The sequence below is a fragment of the Lithobates pipiens genome, unplaced genomic scaffold, assembly GCF_037356315.1.
Source record: "Lithobates pipiens isolate NorthernLeopardFrog02 unplaced genomic scaffold, aLitPip1_a1.2 Scaffold_10, whole genome shotgun sequence".
In the NCBI taxonomy this organism is placed as follows: Eukaryota; Metazoa; Chordata; class Amphibia; order Anura; family Ranidae; genus Lithobates; species Lithobates pipiens.
The window spans coordinates 82585264-82604893 of NW_027507686.1; the positions used below are offsets into that span (position 1 = coordinate 82585264).

At 45.7% G+C, this 19630-nt stretch overlaps 1 protein-coding gene across 1 annotated transcript in view; it reads right to left on the minus strand.

Moving 5' to 3' along the window:
* Nucleotides 1-627: 627 nt before the first annotated feature.
* Nucleotides 628-19630, minus strand: part of LOC143925522 (uncharacterized) — a 76921-nt gene continuing 57918 nt past the window's right edge. Inside the window, exon 7 of the mRNA XM_077450015.1 lies at nt 628-854. Within this exon, the coding sequence (XP_077306141.1) occupies nt 628-854 (227 nt within the window). The remainder of the gene's footprint in view (nt 855-19630) is intronic.

Here is a 19630-nt window from a genome sequence, read left to right on the forward strand (position 1 = left end):
ATGGGGACTCAATGTATTAGTACGATAAATCCATTCAGTTTCCCGTTTTGATATTTCCCGGACTAGATTACTCCCCCTCCAAGCTGGAAAAATCCTATCTATGCCCCAAAACTTTAGGCCTGCTGGATCCCTATTGTGCTTAAGTCTAAAATGCAGAGACACACTATGGTCTCTGTAACCAATGGAGATATTATAAATATGCTCTGCCACCCGTTTACATAGCTTTCTTTTTGTTCGTCCTATGTACATAAGGCCGCATGGGCATTGAAGAGCATACACCACATGCGTCGTTACGCATGTGATGAATTGATCTATTTTAAAATTATGTCCATTGCCAGTAGAGGTGAATTGATCAATCCCCCTCATTTGGCTATGTACCGACTTGCAGGCTTTGCATCTACGGCATGCAAAAAAAACAGCCCTATCCCAGAACATATGTGGCCTAGATGGAGGATCTAAGACTTTTTTAACAATTTTGTCCCCAAAAGAGGGATTACGTCTATATACAAATCTGGGATTTTCGGGAATCACCTCCTTAAGAGTCCGGTCTAATTTAAGGATGTTCCAATGTTTCTGGAAAATCTTCTCTACCTCCTTATATTGTCCATGTAGAGTGCTAATAAAACCTCACTCATAATCAGCTTCCGTTGATCTTTCTTTGGGTTGTAGACAGTTCTCTTGGGGTATCTGAAGAACTTGATATAACTCCTGATCAAAAATTTCAGAAGCATATCCTTTTTCCACAAATTTGTCTCTAACCAGAGATGCCTGTGCCAAGTAGTCATCTGAAGTAGTAGTCTGAAATTTTGGATCAGGAGTTATATCAAGTTCTTCAGATACCCCAAGAGAACTGTCTACAACCCAAAGAAAGATCAACGGAAACTGATCATGAGTGGGGTTTTATTAGCACTCTACATGGACAATATAAGGAGGTAGAGAAGATTTTCCAGAAACATTGGAACATCCTTAAATTAGACCGGACTCTTAAGTTTTGCTTGATAAGCAGTTTTACCATACCCAACTTAGTGGGATGTTGTCTGACCAAACAACATATACATTGTTGGAAAAGGACCCCACTAAAGCATATCGAGATGATTTGGCAAATCTAGTTGACTTTGGGCACTATATGCGGATTTTAACAAAAAAAGAACAATTATTTCTGGTTTCAAGTTTCAGTAGAATTCCCAATATCTATACATTACCTAAAATCCATAAGAATCAGATTGAACCCCTGGCTAGGCCTATTGTAAATGGAATAAATTCAGTGACATCCAGAATAGGACAATATCTAGACCATTTTTTACAGATGAGTGTGGTTACGACACGAGCCTATTTGAAGGACACCACAAGTTTTCTTCGTTTATTGCGGGGGGTGGAATTTCCTGCAGATTCTGAAATTTTTCTAGTAACGCAGATGTGTCGTCTCTCTATACAATTGTACAACATGAGGATGCCCTTTTGGCTCTCAACTGGGCATTCTCTCAGAGAGACAACCTGCCATTCATTCAGAAAAAGTTTTTGCAAATGGCTTTAGAATTCTGCCTTTCGCACAACTACTTTTGGTATGATGGCAAATTTTACAATCAAAAGAAAGGGGTAGCGATGGGTTTGAAATTCGCACCGAGTCTGGCGAACTTATTTATGAGCCAATGGGAGGATATACGTATTTTTTCAACCCGGAGACAAGAATTACCTTTCTACCAGAGGTATATAGATGATCTGTTTTTCATTTGGCAGGGTACTGAAGAATCTTTGAAATTGTTTTCTGACAGTTTTGAATATCAATAATAACAACATCAAATTAGACTTCAATTGGAGTAGGGAGTCAATCCATTTTTTGGATGTAACTGTAATGAGGGAAAGCACCAATCTGTCTACAAAAGTTTTTTTCAAACCAACAGACAGAAATAGTTACATCCCAATTCGAAGTGGTCATCATCCCCTCTGGCTGCGTGGTATACCTAAGGGACAGTTTCTCTGTATTCGAAGAAACTGTACCTCTGATGATGACTACTTGGCACAGGCATCTCTGGTTAGAGACAAATTTGTGGAAAAAGGATATGCTTCTGAAATTTTTGATCAGGAGTTATATCAAGTTCTTCAGATACCCCAAGAGAACTGTCTACAACCCAAAGAAAGATCAACGGAAACTGATTATGAGTGAGGTTTTATTAGCACTCTACATGGACAATATAAGGAGGTAGAGAAGATTTTCCAGAAACATTGGAACATCCTTAAATTAGACCGGACTCTTAAGGAGGTGATTCCCGAAAATCCCAGATTTGTATATAGACGTAATCCCTCTTTTGGGGACAAAATTGTTAAAAAAGTCTTAGATCCTCCATCTAGGCCACATATGTTCTGGGATAGGGCTGTTTTTTTTGCATGCCGTAGATGCAAAGCCTGCAAGTCGGTACATAGCCAAATGAGGGGGATTGATCAATTCACCTCTACTGGCAATGGACATAATTTTAAAATAGATCAATTCATCACATGCGTAACGACGCATGTGGTGTATGCTCTTCAATGCCCATGCGGCCTTTTGTACATAGGACGAACAAAAAGGAAGCTATGTAAACGGGTGGCAGAGCATATTTATAATATCTCCATTGGTTACAGAGACCATAGTGTGTCTCTGCATTTTAGACTTAAGCACAATAGGGATCCAGCAGGCCTAAAGTTTTGGGGCATAGATAGGATTTTTCCAGCTTGGAGGGGGAGTAATCTAGTCCGGGAAATATCAAAACGGGAAACTGAATGGATTTATCGTACTAATACATTGAGTCCCCATGGTTTAAATATAGAGGTGGACATTAACTGCTTTATCAGTGATTACTGATGACTCAGCTTTATCAGTGATTACTGATGACTCAGCTGATAAGGTAGAGGTCTATTTTATAATATTCCCTGCATAGCTTATAATTTTTAATAAAAAATCTTTCCCTGTATAGCTCATAATTTTTAATAAAAAATGTTTGTAGTAATAGGAGTGGCATTTAATGTTTGAGGTAGGAATAGGATTAAATTACACTGCCATTAATAATAGTGTATATAGTGACGTCTGTGGAGAATCTTGATCATATTCTATAGTTGGTTAAGATCTGCTAGAGAGGGTTACTCACCTCCATTTTTATAATTGGATTTGTATAATCTTTTGAGTGTTGCTTTTAATTCATCTTAATTGCTGCATGAATTTATTATATTTTATAATATATTATATTATATATATATTGTATATAAGAAAAAACTGGGCATATATTGTATATTAAATTATTATATCGTTAATTATGTATATTCAAAAGGTATGAGATACTAATGTTATTTTGAAAATTTTATTGTATACCTTCCCTTTGTAAAAGGTTTATAAATCACTGAGAAGGGTGATGTAATGTATGGAGCTGTTCAGAACATATTGAAAGCAGTATGGACCTGTTAGTGTGTAGCAAATTTTTCTGAAGGTTATCGGCATATGCAGCATCACCAGAGATGTGTTGAATAGGTATTGGCACTTCTGTTAGTAAGGAGATGGTCGAGCCGGTTTAGAAATAACGCCCGGTGACTCAGCAGCATACTGATGACGAATCTATCAGAAGGAAATGCTCTTCTGAGTCACTGCTGTGTTAGGCGCATTGGCATGGTGACGGCTTGCACGGCGTGTCCTGACATTTCCGCATTTGGTATTAACGCGAGAGTTGATGAGGCTGGACGGAGGAGTAACTTCGTTTTGGCTCGCCTCCTGCTTTTGTATATAAACGTATGAGCTGCACTGCTTGGCCACGCCCACAGATGAAGACATAGTGACGAAACACGTATGGGCGTGACCAAGCAGCTATACGTCATCGCAGAGGAGATGGTTTGAATGCTTACCCGGGACCCGCCGTGGACGCTGAGACCGTGTACGATCGTATGTGCTCAGGACTGCGGTGAGACAAACCTGATCGCACTGCGAGTGACGATAATGATAATGATTTTACTATTTTAAAATTGTGTTTTAAAATGTTTTTATCTGCGCATGAGAAATTTATTAAATAATAAAACGGTTTGCACTATGGAATATGTTTTTCATCTTTTCCTACATGTAAATTCGTTTTGAGTGGAGTACTGTAAATCCAAAAAGATATTGCTGTAAGGAGACCAAGGAACCTTTTACTATTGATGTTGACAACCACTTGGTATTGGTTATAATGAAAAGCATCTCCATAAAGAATCCGGTGAACCAATCATAATAATTTGTTATGATGTGCCTGTTAACCCTTTGAGTTCTGGTGAGTTTTTAACCATAGGGGGTATCACCGATTGTGAAGCGTTTGTGCACTGGTGTTTCTGGCTTGGAGATGGACTTTCTTCTCTTTTACATCATCTTGTGAACACTTTAGTGTAAAATTCATATTTATGTTTATGGACTTTTAAAAAAACTTTTTTTGGTGGATTCCTGGATAATCACGATCTGTCATCTTTTTATGTATATTTATTTTTGAAAGTTATTGGATACTTAGCGCTGTCAATATAGTATATTTTATGAGAGGTTATCAGAAGCTGATTTTGAACTTGAGGCAAAAAAGCTTCAAACACGCTTACGATATCGCGGTTACAGTAACAAATGTTTAAAAAGATCCTATATAAGGGCCAAAAAACAAACCAGATCCTCCCTCATACATGGTCAGAAACTCCCTAAACCACATGAAGGGGTTAGACTAATAACCCGTTATTGTGCCCAACATTCTCAGATACGAAGTATTTTGAACAAATACTGGTATCTTCTAGACTAGAGCGACTTTTTTCCATCGTGAATTTGAGATTGTATGTATTGATCTTTAGTAAATCCATGAATGTAGGTAGTTATCCCTCACTCCCAGTCCAGATGAAGAAGATATCATCTATGTACCTTCTCCATACTGGAATGAGGTTAAAAAATTGAGACAAATCTTCACAATGAAAAATGTGGCGCTCCCACCCCCCCAGGTAGAGGTTGGCATATGAAGGGGCACATTTATTCCATATAGCCACTCCCTGTACCTGGAGGAAGTGGGAGCGTCCAAACATGAAAATATTGTTATTCAAAATGAAATGAAGTAATTTCAAGATGAATTGATTGTAGCTGGTTTGTGCTACAATCAATTCATCTTGAAATTACTTCATTTCATTTCTACTATGTGGGAAAAACCAAGCAGCCTTTTTTTGATCGCATCAGGGATCACGTATCCCTGGTGCGAAGTAAGAAGATGGAGACCCCGATTAGTCGCCACTTGGGACTATTCCACAACTTTGATGATAGCAAAATGCATTTTTTTCGCATTAGATCATGTGGCACCGGGAGATAGAGGGGGCAATTACAACCAAATTTTACTGCAGCGTGAGGCCCGCTGGATCTTTGATCTCAAGGCCACTGAAACACCTGGCCTGAATGAGGCTTTCAGTTTTAAGCCTTTTCTCTAATATTTACGAAACCATTATTTACTGTATAGCTGGGTCTATATTTTTCCTTTTTTTTTTTTCATATATTTTTCATATATTTGTGATGTTGTTGTTGTTAATCTCACCATGCTCGCCAGCACTCCCCTGATGATAACAATATAAATATTGTTGTCAATATAATAGTAACATTATTTTTATTCATTGTTTTCTCTTTTCATTCCTTTTTTTAATTTGTACTGGCCATATGTAAATAGAGTTGACGTGTCTCCTTTTAATAAATAGGTCTGCACGGGCGCCCCGGGGACACTATTGTTCGCCAGCTCTGCTAATCAATCAGACATTTGGCCAATGTGTCCCCTATTCTTTGGAATATGGCTCTCTATGCTCAATCGCTCCTGCGTGCTTACTAACTAGTCCTCTTTAAATTCCCTAATCGAGATTTGCTGCCTCTGACTTACTAGGTTATTTACTTTTGCGTTAGCTGAATACGAACACCGTCATGTAATTGACGTACATCGATGCTGGGATTTTCCAAAATGGCCACGACGGTGCTATGACACGACTTGCGCCATGCGCGACGTGTCGACGTTGTTCGCGCATGCGCGATAAGACATTCAGCTCCGAAACAGCATGAGAAGTCCCTCCCCTTCAAGCCCGCAGTTCGGCGGTGACGTCAGACGCCGCCGAGCTGGAGAAGTTCATAATCTCCTCTCCCTGTCAGTTGCCTTCTGGCAATTGACGGGACAGGATCGCTCGCTTATCTTTTACTTCCATCCCTGGATCCACCGATACCTTAGAGTTAGGTTTGCTTAAATGCAAATAAGTCGCTGTTCGTCCAAACTACTATCTCCTTACTATAAATGGTCAAGCCGGATCCCTTCTGATCCTGCATGACACACTACACTGATTTTTTCTCCCTCTTTTTCAGTTGTAGAATTAACCTAAATTTCAATCTCCGGATTTTCTCTGACAAATAACATGATGATGTCATGAATGCCTTGAACCATATTGATTCAATTAACCCTTTCAGGTAATATACCTATTTTTTCATTTATCCATTCATCCACTAATCATCTCAATCTAAACCCCTTCACACCTCCATTTTTGCTATTATGTTCAATCATTACCATCCATTGTTCCTCTCTGCAGACCTAAAATGGTGACACGCCTTCTCTGGCCATGATGCTATTAAGGCTTCCATCCAAACTCAATGGTTTTCAATTATACTATTTGAATACACTACAGATACGGGGAGTCCTGGTGAATTTGGTGAGACCTTATTCTGATGCAATTTTGATGTACTGAACTTGTAAATGAATTAATTTGTTTATTCACTAATAATCGCATTAATTCGATTGAATTTCTTTCGGATATTAATTATTTGCTAATTGAATATTATGTATTTTACTTTATTTTCATTGACTGATTAATATTTACTTATTGTATATCTCTGCTATTTTAGCTTTGATCATTGGCTGCTTAAATTTCCTGAAGAAGCTCAAATTGAGCGAAACATGTTGAAAATCGCAGCTCATTTCTGTCTTTTTCTTTATGGACAAAGTTGGGTAATTCTAGAGTGGTTTCCCACGCTGTACCGTGTAGGATTATCTTCATGAATGTAACAGTAAAGATTTACTACTGACTTTGTAAAATGTAAATAAAATTATTTTTTATTCATTTCAATTGTTAATTCAGTACAACTTTTTCAATTAAATTAAATGTTCCTTTGATTTGATACCTTAAATGTCCTGGGGTTGGTTACCCCCCAGCCCCTTCTCTGGCCCCCTTTTTTCATTTTCTGATAATTACTGGGATGTGGTATCCTTATTGATTTGATCCCTCTCTCTTAATTTCTGAACTATAACCTTGTGCTTGTGCCTGCCCTATCTGTGTCCCAGGCTTTACTAGTGGTTGGTAAGGCTGCCTATCACAACTATGGTCCAATATATGGAGGAGTGTGGAGGGTATGAGAGTGAGTACTATGTGCAGGTAAGGTATGTGGAGGGTAAGAAGTGGCAGTTTGTACAGAGGAGAAGGTAAGAGTGTATAATAGTAATCATGTGTGCAGGAGAATAGTGTGAAGGGTATCAAGGCAGGCAGTATGTTCAGAGAAGGAGTGATGAGGGTATGAGAGTGGGCAATATGGGCAATATGTGTGGGGAGTGTGGAGGGAGTAAAACCAGGCAGTATATGCAGGGAGTAATGCGGAGGGTATGACAATGGGCAGTATGTGCAGTTGTGGATTGGGGAAGATATGAGATCAGGCAGTATGTGCTGGAGGGGGAACACGGGTTGTGACAGTGGGCAGTGTGTGCAGGGGAGGAGAACAGAGGTTATGACAGGGGACAGTGTGTTAGGAGAATGAGTTTGAGGATATGTCAGTGGGCAGTATATGCAGGGGAGGAGTGTGGAGTTGAACAGGGCAATATCTTCAGGGAAGGTGTGCAGACGGTATGACAGCAGGCAGGATGAACAGAAAAGGAGTATGGAGGGTATAATGGTGGGGAGTATGTATGGAAGAATAATGTGCAGGGAAGGAGTGCTGAGAGTATAAGAGTGGGCACTGTGTGTGAGGGAACAGTGTTTAGGCTATGGCAATGGGCAGAATGTGCAAGAATTGAACCAGACCTTAAAAAAGTTAACCCCAATGAGCGATTCCCCCTCATCTCCTGTTCTGATGAAAGCTGTAATATTGTAGATTCATTACTCTCCATCCCAGTGGCACTGATCATCGAGACAAATACAGAGGGTGAATCTTACCAGAGGGGACACAGCCAACAACAAAATACTGACAGGGATACTAATTCCATCTATTATTGTATACAAACAATTCTCATTTAATAATATGCAATTGTAATCTCTTCTATAACAAGAAAAAATGACAAAATAATGGGATGTTTGTACTGTAATATCCTTTTCTTGAAGAGCATTGAGGAACATAGCAAGTCATATTCAGATGGGTTACATTGCCACCTACAGAAAGATTGGACATTGGCAAACAAGAAAAAATTTAATTGTAGACCAGCCCAACCCTTCTTACTGCCAGCATGCCTCAGTTTTTTCGCAAATCAGTACCAAGAGCATGTTCTTCAATAGACTCCAAGAAAAGTATTTTACGGGGACTCTGGGAGTACGAGAATCCCATTTTCTTTTTCATCTGAGGGACCCAGGAAGTCATACATTATCTAGATTTCTAAAAGAAGCCCAACAGAGGTATGGGCAACAGCAAACAAAATGTTATCAGGCCAAAATGTTATCAGGACAAACAAAAGACTTGGGGACTGCCTGCAGATTAAACAGCACCTGAAGGACCCTACACTCACAGCTGACATTGGATGAGACCTAAGATATCATCCGCTGAAACTTGGAGAACGTTTTAACAGAAAACCGGTTGGTAGCCTTGCAAATCTAAGAAACAGTAGCCTGATGCCTAAAAAACCAAGAGGCACTGAATAAACTAGTAGACTGTTCTTTGATAGGAAAGGATGGAACATAATACTTGGGACCACAAGCTTGGATAATGCTCTGCCCGAGCCACCAAGAAATGGTGAAAAGAGAAGCTGGTTCATCTTTCGGGGGACCATCTGCAATGACAAAGAAAGTCAGTCATTCTGAGGGAAGCAGTGGCTGAGAGATAGACTCTGATAGTCCTAACTACATCCAGGAATTGGACGGAAAACTCCTGATAAACTGCAGACAGAGGGATGGAATGTCCTGGTTGAGGTTAAAAGACCAAGACTAGCTTATGTAGAAAGGAAAAATTCCACCTTCTGGGTAAGAGTGATAGAAGAAATATCTGCATTTGCTTCTAAGGGCAGTATTTGAAGTCCCAAAAGCACCAAATTCAGATCCCATGGAGTCATAGGGGGGTGAACAGGAGGTACAATATGGGAGAGACCCTGCAAAGATCTTGATCAAAGAATGGGAATCTAGTGACCTTTGGAACAAGACAGCAAGGGCACTGCACCCTTAAATGGATCTGGAGGCTAAAAGCTGGTCCAGACCTATCTGTGAAAAGGCAAGGTTTCATCTCACAGAGAATTTCCGGTGAAAACTTTGCACTTCACACCGAGCAAGGTATGGCTTCCACATTCGGTGATAGAACTTGAGAGAAGTAGACTTCTCGGCTTTTAGCATTAGCATTAAGGGAATAACCAGATGAGAGATGGCTCTGTCTCTCAGAAATTGGGCTCCAACAGACATTCCATTAAAGCCAGCCAGTGACTGTGAAGCAAGGTGGTAAATTGGTCCTTGAAACTAGGGATGAGCCGAACACCCCCCGGTTCGGTTCGCACCAGAACTTTCGAACGGACCCCAAATTCGAACGAACTTTAGAACCCCATTGAAGTCTATGGGACTTGAACGTTCGAAATTAAAAGTGCTAATTTTAACGGCTAATATGCAAGATACTGTCCTAAAAAGGGTTTGGGGACCTGGCTCCTGGCCCAGGTGACATGGGTCAATGCCTAAAATGTTTTTAAAAATTGCCGTTTTGGCGGGAGCACCGATTTTAATGATGATTAATGTGAAAAAAAAAGTGAAATATTCCTTTAAATATGGTGCCTGGGGGGTGTCTGTAGTATGCCTGTGAAGTGCCACGTGTTTCCCGTGTTTAGAACAGTCCCTGCACAAAATTACATTAAACGGACATAACACCATTTAAAACTGCTTGCAGTTTTAATGTTATATCTGGTTCCTGCAATATGGTTGAAAATGATTGAGAAAAATGGCATGGGTAGCCCTCCCTGCCAATTAGCAGCCTATTTGGGTCTTGTACGCATATTAAGGGGAACCCTGTACCCATATTAAAAAAAGGAAATGCGTGTGGCCCCCAGGCCCTATATACTCAGAACAGCAGTATACAGGCGGTGCAAACAAGACAGGGACTGTGTAGGTTTGTTGTGTTAAGTTGAATCTGTTTGTAATTTTCAACTGGTACATTTTTAAAGTGTAGCTCCAGTCAAAAAAACTATTTTTAAGCTTTTTGGAAAACATAGGGAAGGGTTATCACCCCTGTATAATTTGTTTTGTCGTCCATCTTTTTTCATCTCACTTGCTGTTGTCTCCTTCCGTTTGCAAGTAGGAGATGTTTGTAAATTGGATGTTTGAAAGTAGGGGCCTGCCCTATATGCTCTGCAGAAATGGCGGAACAAGGTGTTGGTTTTGCCACAACATTGTAAGCCCTGAAAGTGACTCTTGGTGGGCGCTGGAGCGCCCTGCTGTGAACGATTATATCAAGAATTGTAATCACATGCCATTGTTGAACAGTGGTAGAAAAATTGACCTTTGGTGGTTGTGGTGCTGGTGCCACAACACTATAAGTCCTCACCGTTACTCTGGGTGGGCACAGGAAGGGGCCCTCCTGTGAAATATTATATCAAGAATTGTAATTATATGTCCCTGTTAAACAGGGGCAGAAAAATTTGGCCTTAGGCACTGCTGCTGGTGCCACCACACTGCAACCTCTCCCATATACTCTAGTTTTATTGCAGGAATTAGCCCTGCTGCAAAGCATTGCATCAAAAATTGTACTTAAACGCCCCTGTTAAACAGGGGCAGAAAAATTGGGCCTTAGGCACTGGTGCTGGTGCCACCACACTGCAACCTCTGCCATATACTCTTGTTTTATTGCAGGAATTAGCCCTGCTGCAAAGCATTGCATCAAAAATTGTAATTAAACGCCCCTGTTAAACAGGGGCAGAAAAATTTGGCCTTAGGCACTGCTGCTGGTGCCACCACACTGCAACCTCTCCCATATACTCTAGTTTTATTGCAGGAATTAGCCCTGCTGCAAAGCATTGCATCAAAAATTGTACTTAAACGCCCCTGTTAAACAGGGGCAGAAAAATTGGGCCTTAGGCACTGGTGCTGGTGCCACCACACTGCAACCTCTGCCATATACTCTTGTTTTATTGCAGGAATTAGCCCTGCTGCAAAGCATTGCATCAAAAATTGTAATTAAACGCCCCTGTTAAACAGGGGCAGAAAAATTTGGCCTTAGGCACTGCTGCTGGTGCCACCACACTGCAACCTCTCCCATATACTCTTGTTTTATTGCAGGAATTAGCCCTGCTGCAAAGCATTGCATCAAAAATTTTACTTAAGCGCCCCTGTTAAACAGGGGCAGAAACATTGGGCCTTAGGCCCTGGTGCTGGTGCCACCACACTGCAACCTCTGCCATATACTCTTGTTTTATTGTAGGAATTAGCCCTGCTGCAAAGCATTGCATCAAAAATTGTACTTAAACGCCCCTGTTAAACAGGGGCAGAAAAATTATTCGGTTACATCAGCTTCAGGTGCTTGGTAGCTGTGGGTTATCCAAGACTGATTCATCTTGATGAAGGTCAGTCGATTAACTGATTCGGTGGACAGGCGCACCCTGTGATCGGTAACAAAGCCACCAGCAGCACTGAAGGTGCGTTCCGAAAGAACGCTGGATGCAGGACAGGCCAGTAGCTCAATTGCATACTGTGCAAGCTCTGGCCAGTGATCCATCCTCAAGACCCAGTAAGCCAGAGGATTTTCGGTGGGAAAGGTGTCCAAGTCTGACCTTGCCCCTAGGTATTCCTGCACCATGTAAATCAGACGCTGGCGATGGGTGCTGGAACCAATCATACCTTGGGGCTGCGGACTAAAAAATTGTCTGAAAGCATCAGTCAGACGGCCACCTTCTCCACCGCTCCTTCTGACCGATGCCTCAGCAACACGTTGTCCAGGACCAGGAGTTTGTAACCTCCCAGTCTCTGGGAACGCGTTGCACAGAGCTTTCTGCAAGGCCTCCCGGAGATGTCTCATCCTCTGCTCCCTCTACGATGGCAAGATAAGGTCGGCAACCTTACCCTTGTACCGTGGATCAAGGAGAGTGGCCAGCCAGTAATGGTCCCTCTCCTTGATCCGAAGAATACGAGGATCCTTCCGCAGGCTTTGCAGGATCAGGGAGGCCATGCAGCGTAGGTTAGCTGAGGCATTCGGTCCGGAGTCCTCTGGTACACTAAGGACAACATGATCCGCAGCTACCTCCTCCCAGCCACGTACAAGTCCACGTGTTTCTTGGGACTGTAAATCATCCCTACAAGACTGCTGCTGCTGCTGCTGCTGCTGCTGCTGCTGCTGATGCTGAGTGCCAGCCTCCACCTCCATGCTGACACAATCATCCTCCTCCTCCTCTTCCTCCTCCTCATCCTCTTCCTGTGTGATGGGTGGCACAGCAGGAACACTGTCTGGATAAAGGGGGCCTTGAGAGGCAAGGAAGTCCTCCTCTTCCTGCCTCTGTTCTGCCTCAAGTGCCCTGTCCATTATTCCACGCAGCGTATGCTCCAAGAGGTGGACAAGAGGTACAGTGTCACTGATGCATGCACTGTCACTGCTCACCATCCTTGTGGCCTCCTCAAACGGTGACAGGACAGTGCATGCATCCCTGATCATGCCCCACTGGCGTGGTGAGAAAAAAACCGAGCTCCCCTGACCCTGTCCTGGTGCCGTAGTCGCACAGGTACTCATTGATGGCCCTCTGCTGCGTGTGCAGCCGCTGCAGCATGGCCAACGTTGAGTTCCACCTGGTGGGCATGTCACATATAAGGCGGTTCTTGGGCAGGTTCAACTCCTTTTGGAGCTCAGCCAGCCGAGCACAGGCATTAAATGATCGGCGGGAATGCACACAGACTTTCCTGGCCTGCTTTAGGACATCCTGTAAGCCGGGGTACCTGCCCAAGAACCGCTGCACCACCAGGTTAAGGACATGAGCTACACAGGGCACATGGGTCAGTTGTCCCTGTCGGAGGGCGGAGAGGAGGTTGGTGCCATTGTCACAAACCACCATTCCTGGCTTAAGCTGGCGTGGCGTCAACCACCTCTCGGCCTGCCCCTGCAGAGCTGACAAAACATCTGCCCCAGTGTGGCTCCTGTCCCCCAAACAAACCAGCGCAAGCACCGCATGGCATCGTTTTGCCTGCGTACTTGCGTAGCGCCTGGAACGCCTACGAAGCACCGCTGGTTCTGAGGACAGAGCACTGGAAGAGGCCATGGAGGAAGAAGAAGAGGAGGGGGTGGAGGAGAGAGGTGTGTCACAACCAATAGTAGCATTTTGGAGGCGTGGTGGCGGAACAACCTCCAACACTACTGCACCTTGTCCTGCATCCTTCCCAGCTCCCAGAAGAGTGACCCAATGGGCCGTGAAAGACAGGTAATGTCCCTGTCCATGCCTGCTGGACCATGAGTCAGCGGTAATATGCACCTTACCGCTGACCGCCCTGTCCAGCGAGGCAAGGACATTGCCTTCCACATGCCGGTAGAGAGCCGGAATCGCCTTCCGTGAGAAAAAGGGGCGTTTGGGGATCTGCCACTGAGGAACCGCACATTGTACAAACTCACGGAAGGGGGCAGAGTCTACCAACTGAAAAGGCAGCAGTTGAAGTGCTAGCAATTTAGCCAAGCTAGCATTCAACCGCTGGGCATGTGAATGGCTGGGAGTGAACTTCTTTCGCCGGTCCAGCAGCTAGGGCAGGGACATTTGCCTGCTATAATCGGACGTGGGTGTACCGCTAGCAGAGTTCCCGGAAGCACTTGGCTGTGACACACCTAATTCTACACCTTCATTCCTCTCAGAGCAGGTTTCAGAGAGGACTGAAGGTCTAGTGGGGTTGGAGATGCCAGCTGATGAGGAGCAAGGAGAGGTCCGCTTTGTTCTTTGGTGTGGGTCTTTGAGGTACGCTTGCCAACGAGCTGCATGGCAGGTCAACATATGTCTGGTCAAGCATGTGGTGCCCAAACGGCTGATGTTTTGGCCACGCGAGATACGCTTGAGACATATGTTGCAAATAGCAGCGGTGCCATCTGATGCACTCGTCTCAAAAAAGGCCCACACCAAAGAACTTTTAGAATAACGCGCAGAGGCAGCGCCCTGCACAGGCGGAGCTCTGCGGTGTGATTCAGTCGGTGTGCTGCCCCTAAGCTGGCCCCCGGAGGGCATCCTGCCTCGTTGGACATGTGCCTCCTCCTCCTCCTCCTCCTCCTCCTCTCTCCTTCCAGGCACCCACGTGGAGTCAGTGCCCTCATCATCCCCTCCCTCTTCATCGCTGTAGCAAACCTGGCAGTATGCTGCAGCTTGTGGAACATGACTGCCAGATTGCTTTCCTTCTTGAGCATCCCCTCTCTCTGCGCTCACGCTACTGCCTTCCTCTAGCTGAGTGTCATCATCAGAGCCCACAAAACACTGGGCATCCTCCTTGAGAATGTACCCAACACTGTGCTCAAAGAGTTCAGGAGACTCCTCAGGAGGACGTGGTGGGTCTAGGGAAGGAGTCACTGATGATGACATTGAGAGGAGGGAAGACGATGCGTTGGCAGCTGCTTTGCTAGTACCCTGAGACTGGGTGAGAGAGGATGAGGAGGATGAAGAGGGCTTGGTCATCCACTCTACCAAGTCGTTGGCATGTTGCGGCTCAACATGTCCAGCTGCCGAAAAGAAGGACAAGCGTGTCCCATGGCCACGTGCTGATGACAATGCACCGCGTCCACGACCAGCACTGTTGTCTCTAGACACAGAGCCTGCTTGCCCTCTTTTATCGGCTCGCGCCTGTCTGCCTCTCCTTGCTGGCCTTCCAGACATGGTAATGGCCTGAAGGGAGTTGGGTAAAAAAGCAGTTGGGTAGTGTATATTGTGCTAGAGGCACACAACACCCACTAACTCCTGCAGATGCCTTTATTATAGAACACCAGAGATAAAGGGGTATATACAGATGTATACTGTGCTGTGCTGGAGGCACACACAACTTCCAATAACTCCTGCAGATGGCAAGTGGTCTCAAATAGAGAAGAGCTATGTAGGTGGATATAGCGGTATGTACTGGGTACAGAGCACGCAGACAGCACGCACTAGCTCCTAACACTACTGACTGCAAGCTCTATTATAAAAGATAGATCACTGCTATATAGGTGAGGTGAATATAGCGGTGTATACTGCGGTCAGGGCACGCAGACAACAACCACTACACAACAGCAAGATCGAAAATCGTCTGAAAACGATCGGTGTGTACTGTGTTGAAGGTACACAGAACACCCACTAACTCCTGCAGATGCCTTTATTATAGAACACCAGAGATAAAGGGGTATATACAGATGTATACTGTGCTGTGCTGGAGGCACACACAACTTCCAATAACTCCTGCAGATGGCAAGTGGGCTCAAATAGAGAAGAGCTATGTAGGTGGATATAGCGGTATGTACTGGGTACAGAGCACGCAGACAGCATGCACTAGCTCCTAACACGACTGACTGCAAGCTCTATTATAAAAGATAGATCACTAGCTATATAGGTGGGGTGAATATAGCGGTGTATACTGCGGTCAGGGCACGCAGACAACAACCACTACACAACAGCAAGATCGAAAATCGGCCCAAAACGATCGGTGTGTACTGTGTTGAAGGTACACAGAACACCCACTGCTTCAGACGCCAACACCCTACACAAGGCCGCCGCGCTGGCGGCCTTATATAGTGAGGGGCGTGCACTACACAGCCTGAGCTACGATTGGCCACAGGCATCCTGCCTGTGGCCAATCATGGCTCTCCTCGCTGCTGGCGCTGCGATTGGCCAAGCATGCGGGGTCACAGTGCATGCTTGGCCAATCATGAGCCAGCAATGCACTGCGCCATCGCAGTGCATTGTGGGCCGTGAGCGCCACACAAATTTGGCGCGAATGGACCAAAATGTTCGGACTTCGCCGAACGGACGAACACGCGGTTGTTCGAGTCGAACGTATGTTCGACTCGAACACGAAGCTCATCCCTACTTGAAACGGAAGCTCTGGGTGATCTTGAAAAGCTCACAGAACATCTGCCATGAGTACTATGTTCACCTGGGCCAATCCAGAGCTGTTAGAATCACCGCAATTCCCTCAATTTTATTCCTGTGAAAGAGATAAGGAAGAAGCTTCAGGTGAGAGAAAATGTAGCTGAACTGGTGTACTGATCCCACAGAACCACCTGAGCATCCACTGTTTTCTAGAGGATCCCTGTACCTGGAGACAAACCTGGCCATTTTGTAGATATGTGCGATTAGTTTCATACGAATCGGAAATTTGTACGAATTTCCGGAAATTCGTACGCTTGAATAATCTGAAACTGAGTACATACAGTTGTGAGGGGGGACTGAGTGCGTACAGGCGTAAGGGGGGCTGAGTGCATACCATTTTAAGGGGAGCTGATTGAGTACAGATGTGGGGGGGGCTGAGTGCATACAGTTGTGAGGGGGAGCTGAGCACGTACAGGAGTCAGCGGGAGCTGAGTGCATACAGGCGCGAGGGGGGCTGAGTGCTTACAGGCATGAGGAGGGCTGAGTGCATACAGATGTGAGGGGGGCTGAGTGCGTACAGTTGTGAGGGGGGCTGAGTGCGTACAGTTGTGAGGGGGTCTGAGTGCATACAGGCCTGAGGGGGAGCTGAGTGTGTACAGGCATGAGTGGGCTGAGCACATACAGGTGTGAGGGGGCAGAGTGCGTACAGGAGTGAGCAGGAGCAGAGTGCATACAGACGTGAGGGTGGCTGAGTGCGTACAGGCGTGAGGGGGGCTGAGTGCGTACAGGCGGGAGGGGGCTCAGTGTGTACAGGCCTGAGGGGGAGCTGAGTGCGTACAGGCATGAGGGGGGCTGGGAACGTACAGGTGTGAGGGAGGCTGAGTGCGTACAAGAGTGAGCAGGAGCTGAGTGCATACAGGCGTGAGTGGGGCTAAGTGCATACAGTTGTGAGGGGGCTGAGTGCGTACAAGCCTGACGGGGAGCTGAGTGCGTACAGGCCTGATGGGGAGCTGAGCGCGTACAGGTGTGAGGGTGGCTGAGTGCCTATGATTGTGAGGAAGGGCTAAGTGCATACAGTTGTGAGGGGGCTAAGTGCGTACTGCCTTGAGGGTGGCTGAGTGCGTACAGGCATATGGGGGAGCTGAGCGTGTAAAGGCAGGAGGGGGGCTGAGTGCGTACAGGCATGAGGAGGGACTGAGTATGTACAGGCATGAGGGGAAGCTGAGTGCATACAGGCGTGAGGGGGGCTGAGTGCCTACAGGCGTGAGGGGGGCTGAGTGCGTACAGACACGAGGGGGGCTGAGTGCATACAGACATGGGGGGCTGAGTGCGTACAGACATGGGGGGCTGAGTGCATACAGGTGTGATGGGGCTGAGTGTGTACGGTTGTGAGGGAGGGCTAAATGCATACATTTGTGAGGGGGGCTGAGTGCGTACAGGTGTGAGGGGGAACTGAGTGCATACAGACATGAGGGGGCTGAGTGCATACAGTTGTGAGGGGGAACTGAGCGCGTACAGGAGTGAGCGGGAGCTGAGTGCATACAGGCGCGAGGGGGGCTGAGTGCATACAGTTATGAGGGGGGCTGAGTGCATACAGGCCTTAGGGGGAGTTGAGTGCATACAGGCATGAGAGGGGCTGAGTGTGTACAAGAGTGAGGGAGGCTGAGTGTGTACAAGAGTGAATAGGAGCTGAGTGCATACAGGTGCGAGTGGGGCTAAGTACATACAGTTGTGAGGGGGGCTGAGTGCATACAGGCCTGATGGGGAGCTGAGTGCATACAGGCGTGAGGGGGCTGAGCATGTACAGGCGTGAGAGGGGCTGAGTGCGTATGCTTGTGGGGAAGGGCTAAGTGCATACAGTTGTGAGGGGCTAAGTGCGTACTGGCCTGAGGGTGGCTGAGTGCATACAAGCATAAGGGGGAGCTGAGTGTGTACAGGCAGGAGGGGGACTGAGTGCGTACAGGCATGAGAAGGGACTGAGTGTGCACAGGCATGAGGTGGAGCTGAGTGCATACAGACGTGAGGGGGGCTGAGTGCATAAGGTGTAAGGGGGGCTGAGTGCGTACAGACACGAGGGGGCTGAGTACGTACACGCATAGAGGGCTGAGTTCATACAGGTGTGATGGGGGCTGAGTGTGTACGGTTGTACGGTTGTGAGGGAGGGCTAAGTACATACATTTGTGAGGGGGGCTGAGTGCGTACAGGTGTGAGAGGGAGCTGAATGCGTACAGACTTGAGGGGACTGAGTGCATACAGTTGTGAGGCAAAGCTGAGAGCGTACAGGCATTAGGGTGGCTGAGTGCATACAGGTGTGAGGGGAGTTGAGTGGGTGCAGGAGGGAGGGGGGGCTGAGTACATACAGGTGTGAGGGGGAGCTGAGTACGTACAGGCGTGATGGGGACTGAGTGCGTACAGGTGCTGGATTGGACTGTCTCTCTGCTGGATTGGGCTGTCTCTGCTGAATATATGGGGATGTCTCTTTGCTGAATAATATTTGTTTTTTGTTTTCTTAGATCTGCTAGGGGAGGATAGATTGGGGGGGGGGGGGCATTGAAAAGATAGTGCAGTTAGTGTTAGTGTAGAGTCTAGCTTGTTGTGGTGGCAGGCTTCATATTTTTTGGGCAAAATATACTTCCTTACTGTTAAATCTTGAAAGCACTGATGACTTGGAATACACTTTTAAATTTTCATATATTAAGTTGTAGGAGTGTTAAAATAAAAGTGAAGGACAGGGTGGGATGGCCAGTGTGTGGATTTGGTGGTATGGCCAGTGGGTGGGCTGCATCCAGCTAGGTAAGCATGAAACTGAAAAAAAAAAAAAAAAACATACTTCGCTTTTAAAGCACAGCTGGTGTAATCGAGGAGGAAGGATTTGCCAGATATCTGGTAAACCAATAGACTTTGGAGTCAATACATTGGCAAACAGGCCCAGGATGTTCAGGTAACCTGACTAGGGTACACCCATGGTCTGGCCCTGGGCAGCTTGATGGGGACATATCCATGTCCAATGAAAATTGTTTCCAAGAGAGACCTAGAACCTGCTCTATTGTCAAGATAAGCCTGAACTGGGTGAAAACAGCAGTGGCTCACTTGGCAGAGCCTCCTTCTTTCATCCATTCTATGGGATCAATCTGTGAGTAGGAAAGTTTTGTTTACTGTGCAATGTAGAGGCTTGAGAAGGGGTCTAAAGCAAAGGAAGGACCGTAATCAGTTCTATTGTAGGGTGATAGCATTGTTAAAGTCCTGTAACCTGAACCAGAGGTGCATTGTTGGTGAGGGTGATATGATAGAGTTCAGAGCAGGGGTGCAATGAAGGTACTGTGTGAGTCAGGTATTACAACCACAGGGGATCATTGGATGTAGGATGAGGGATAGGTTGCGGATCACGTCTCCTGCACTAGGGTCTTGGAGACCTCTGTGGG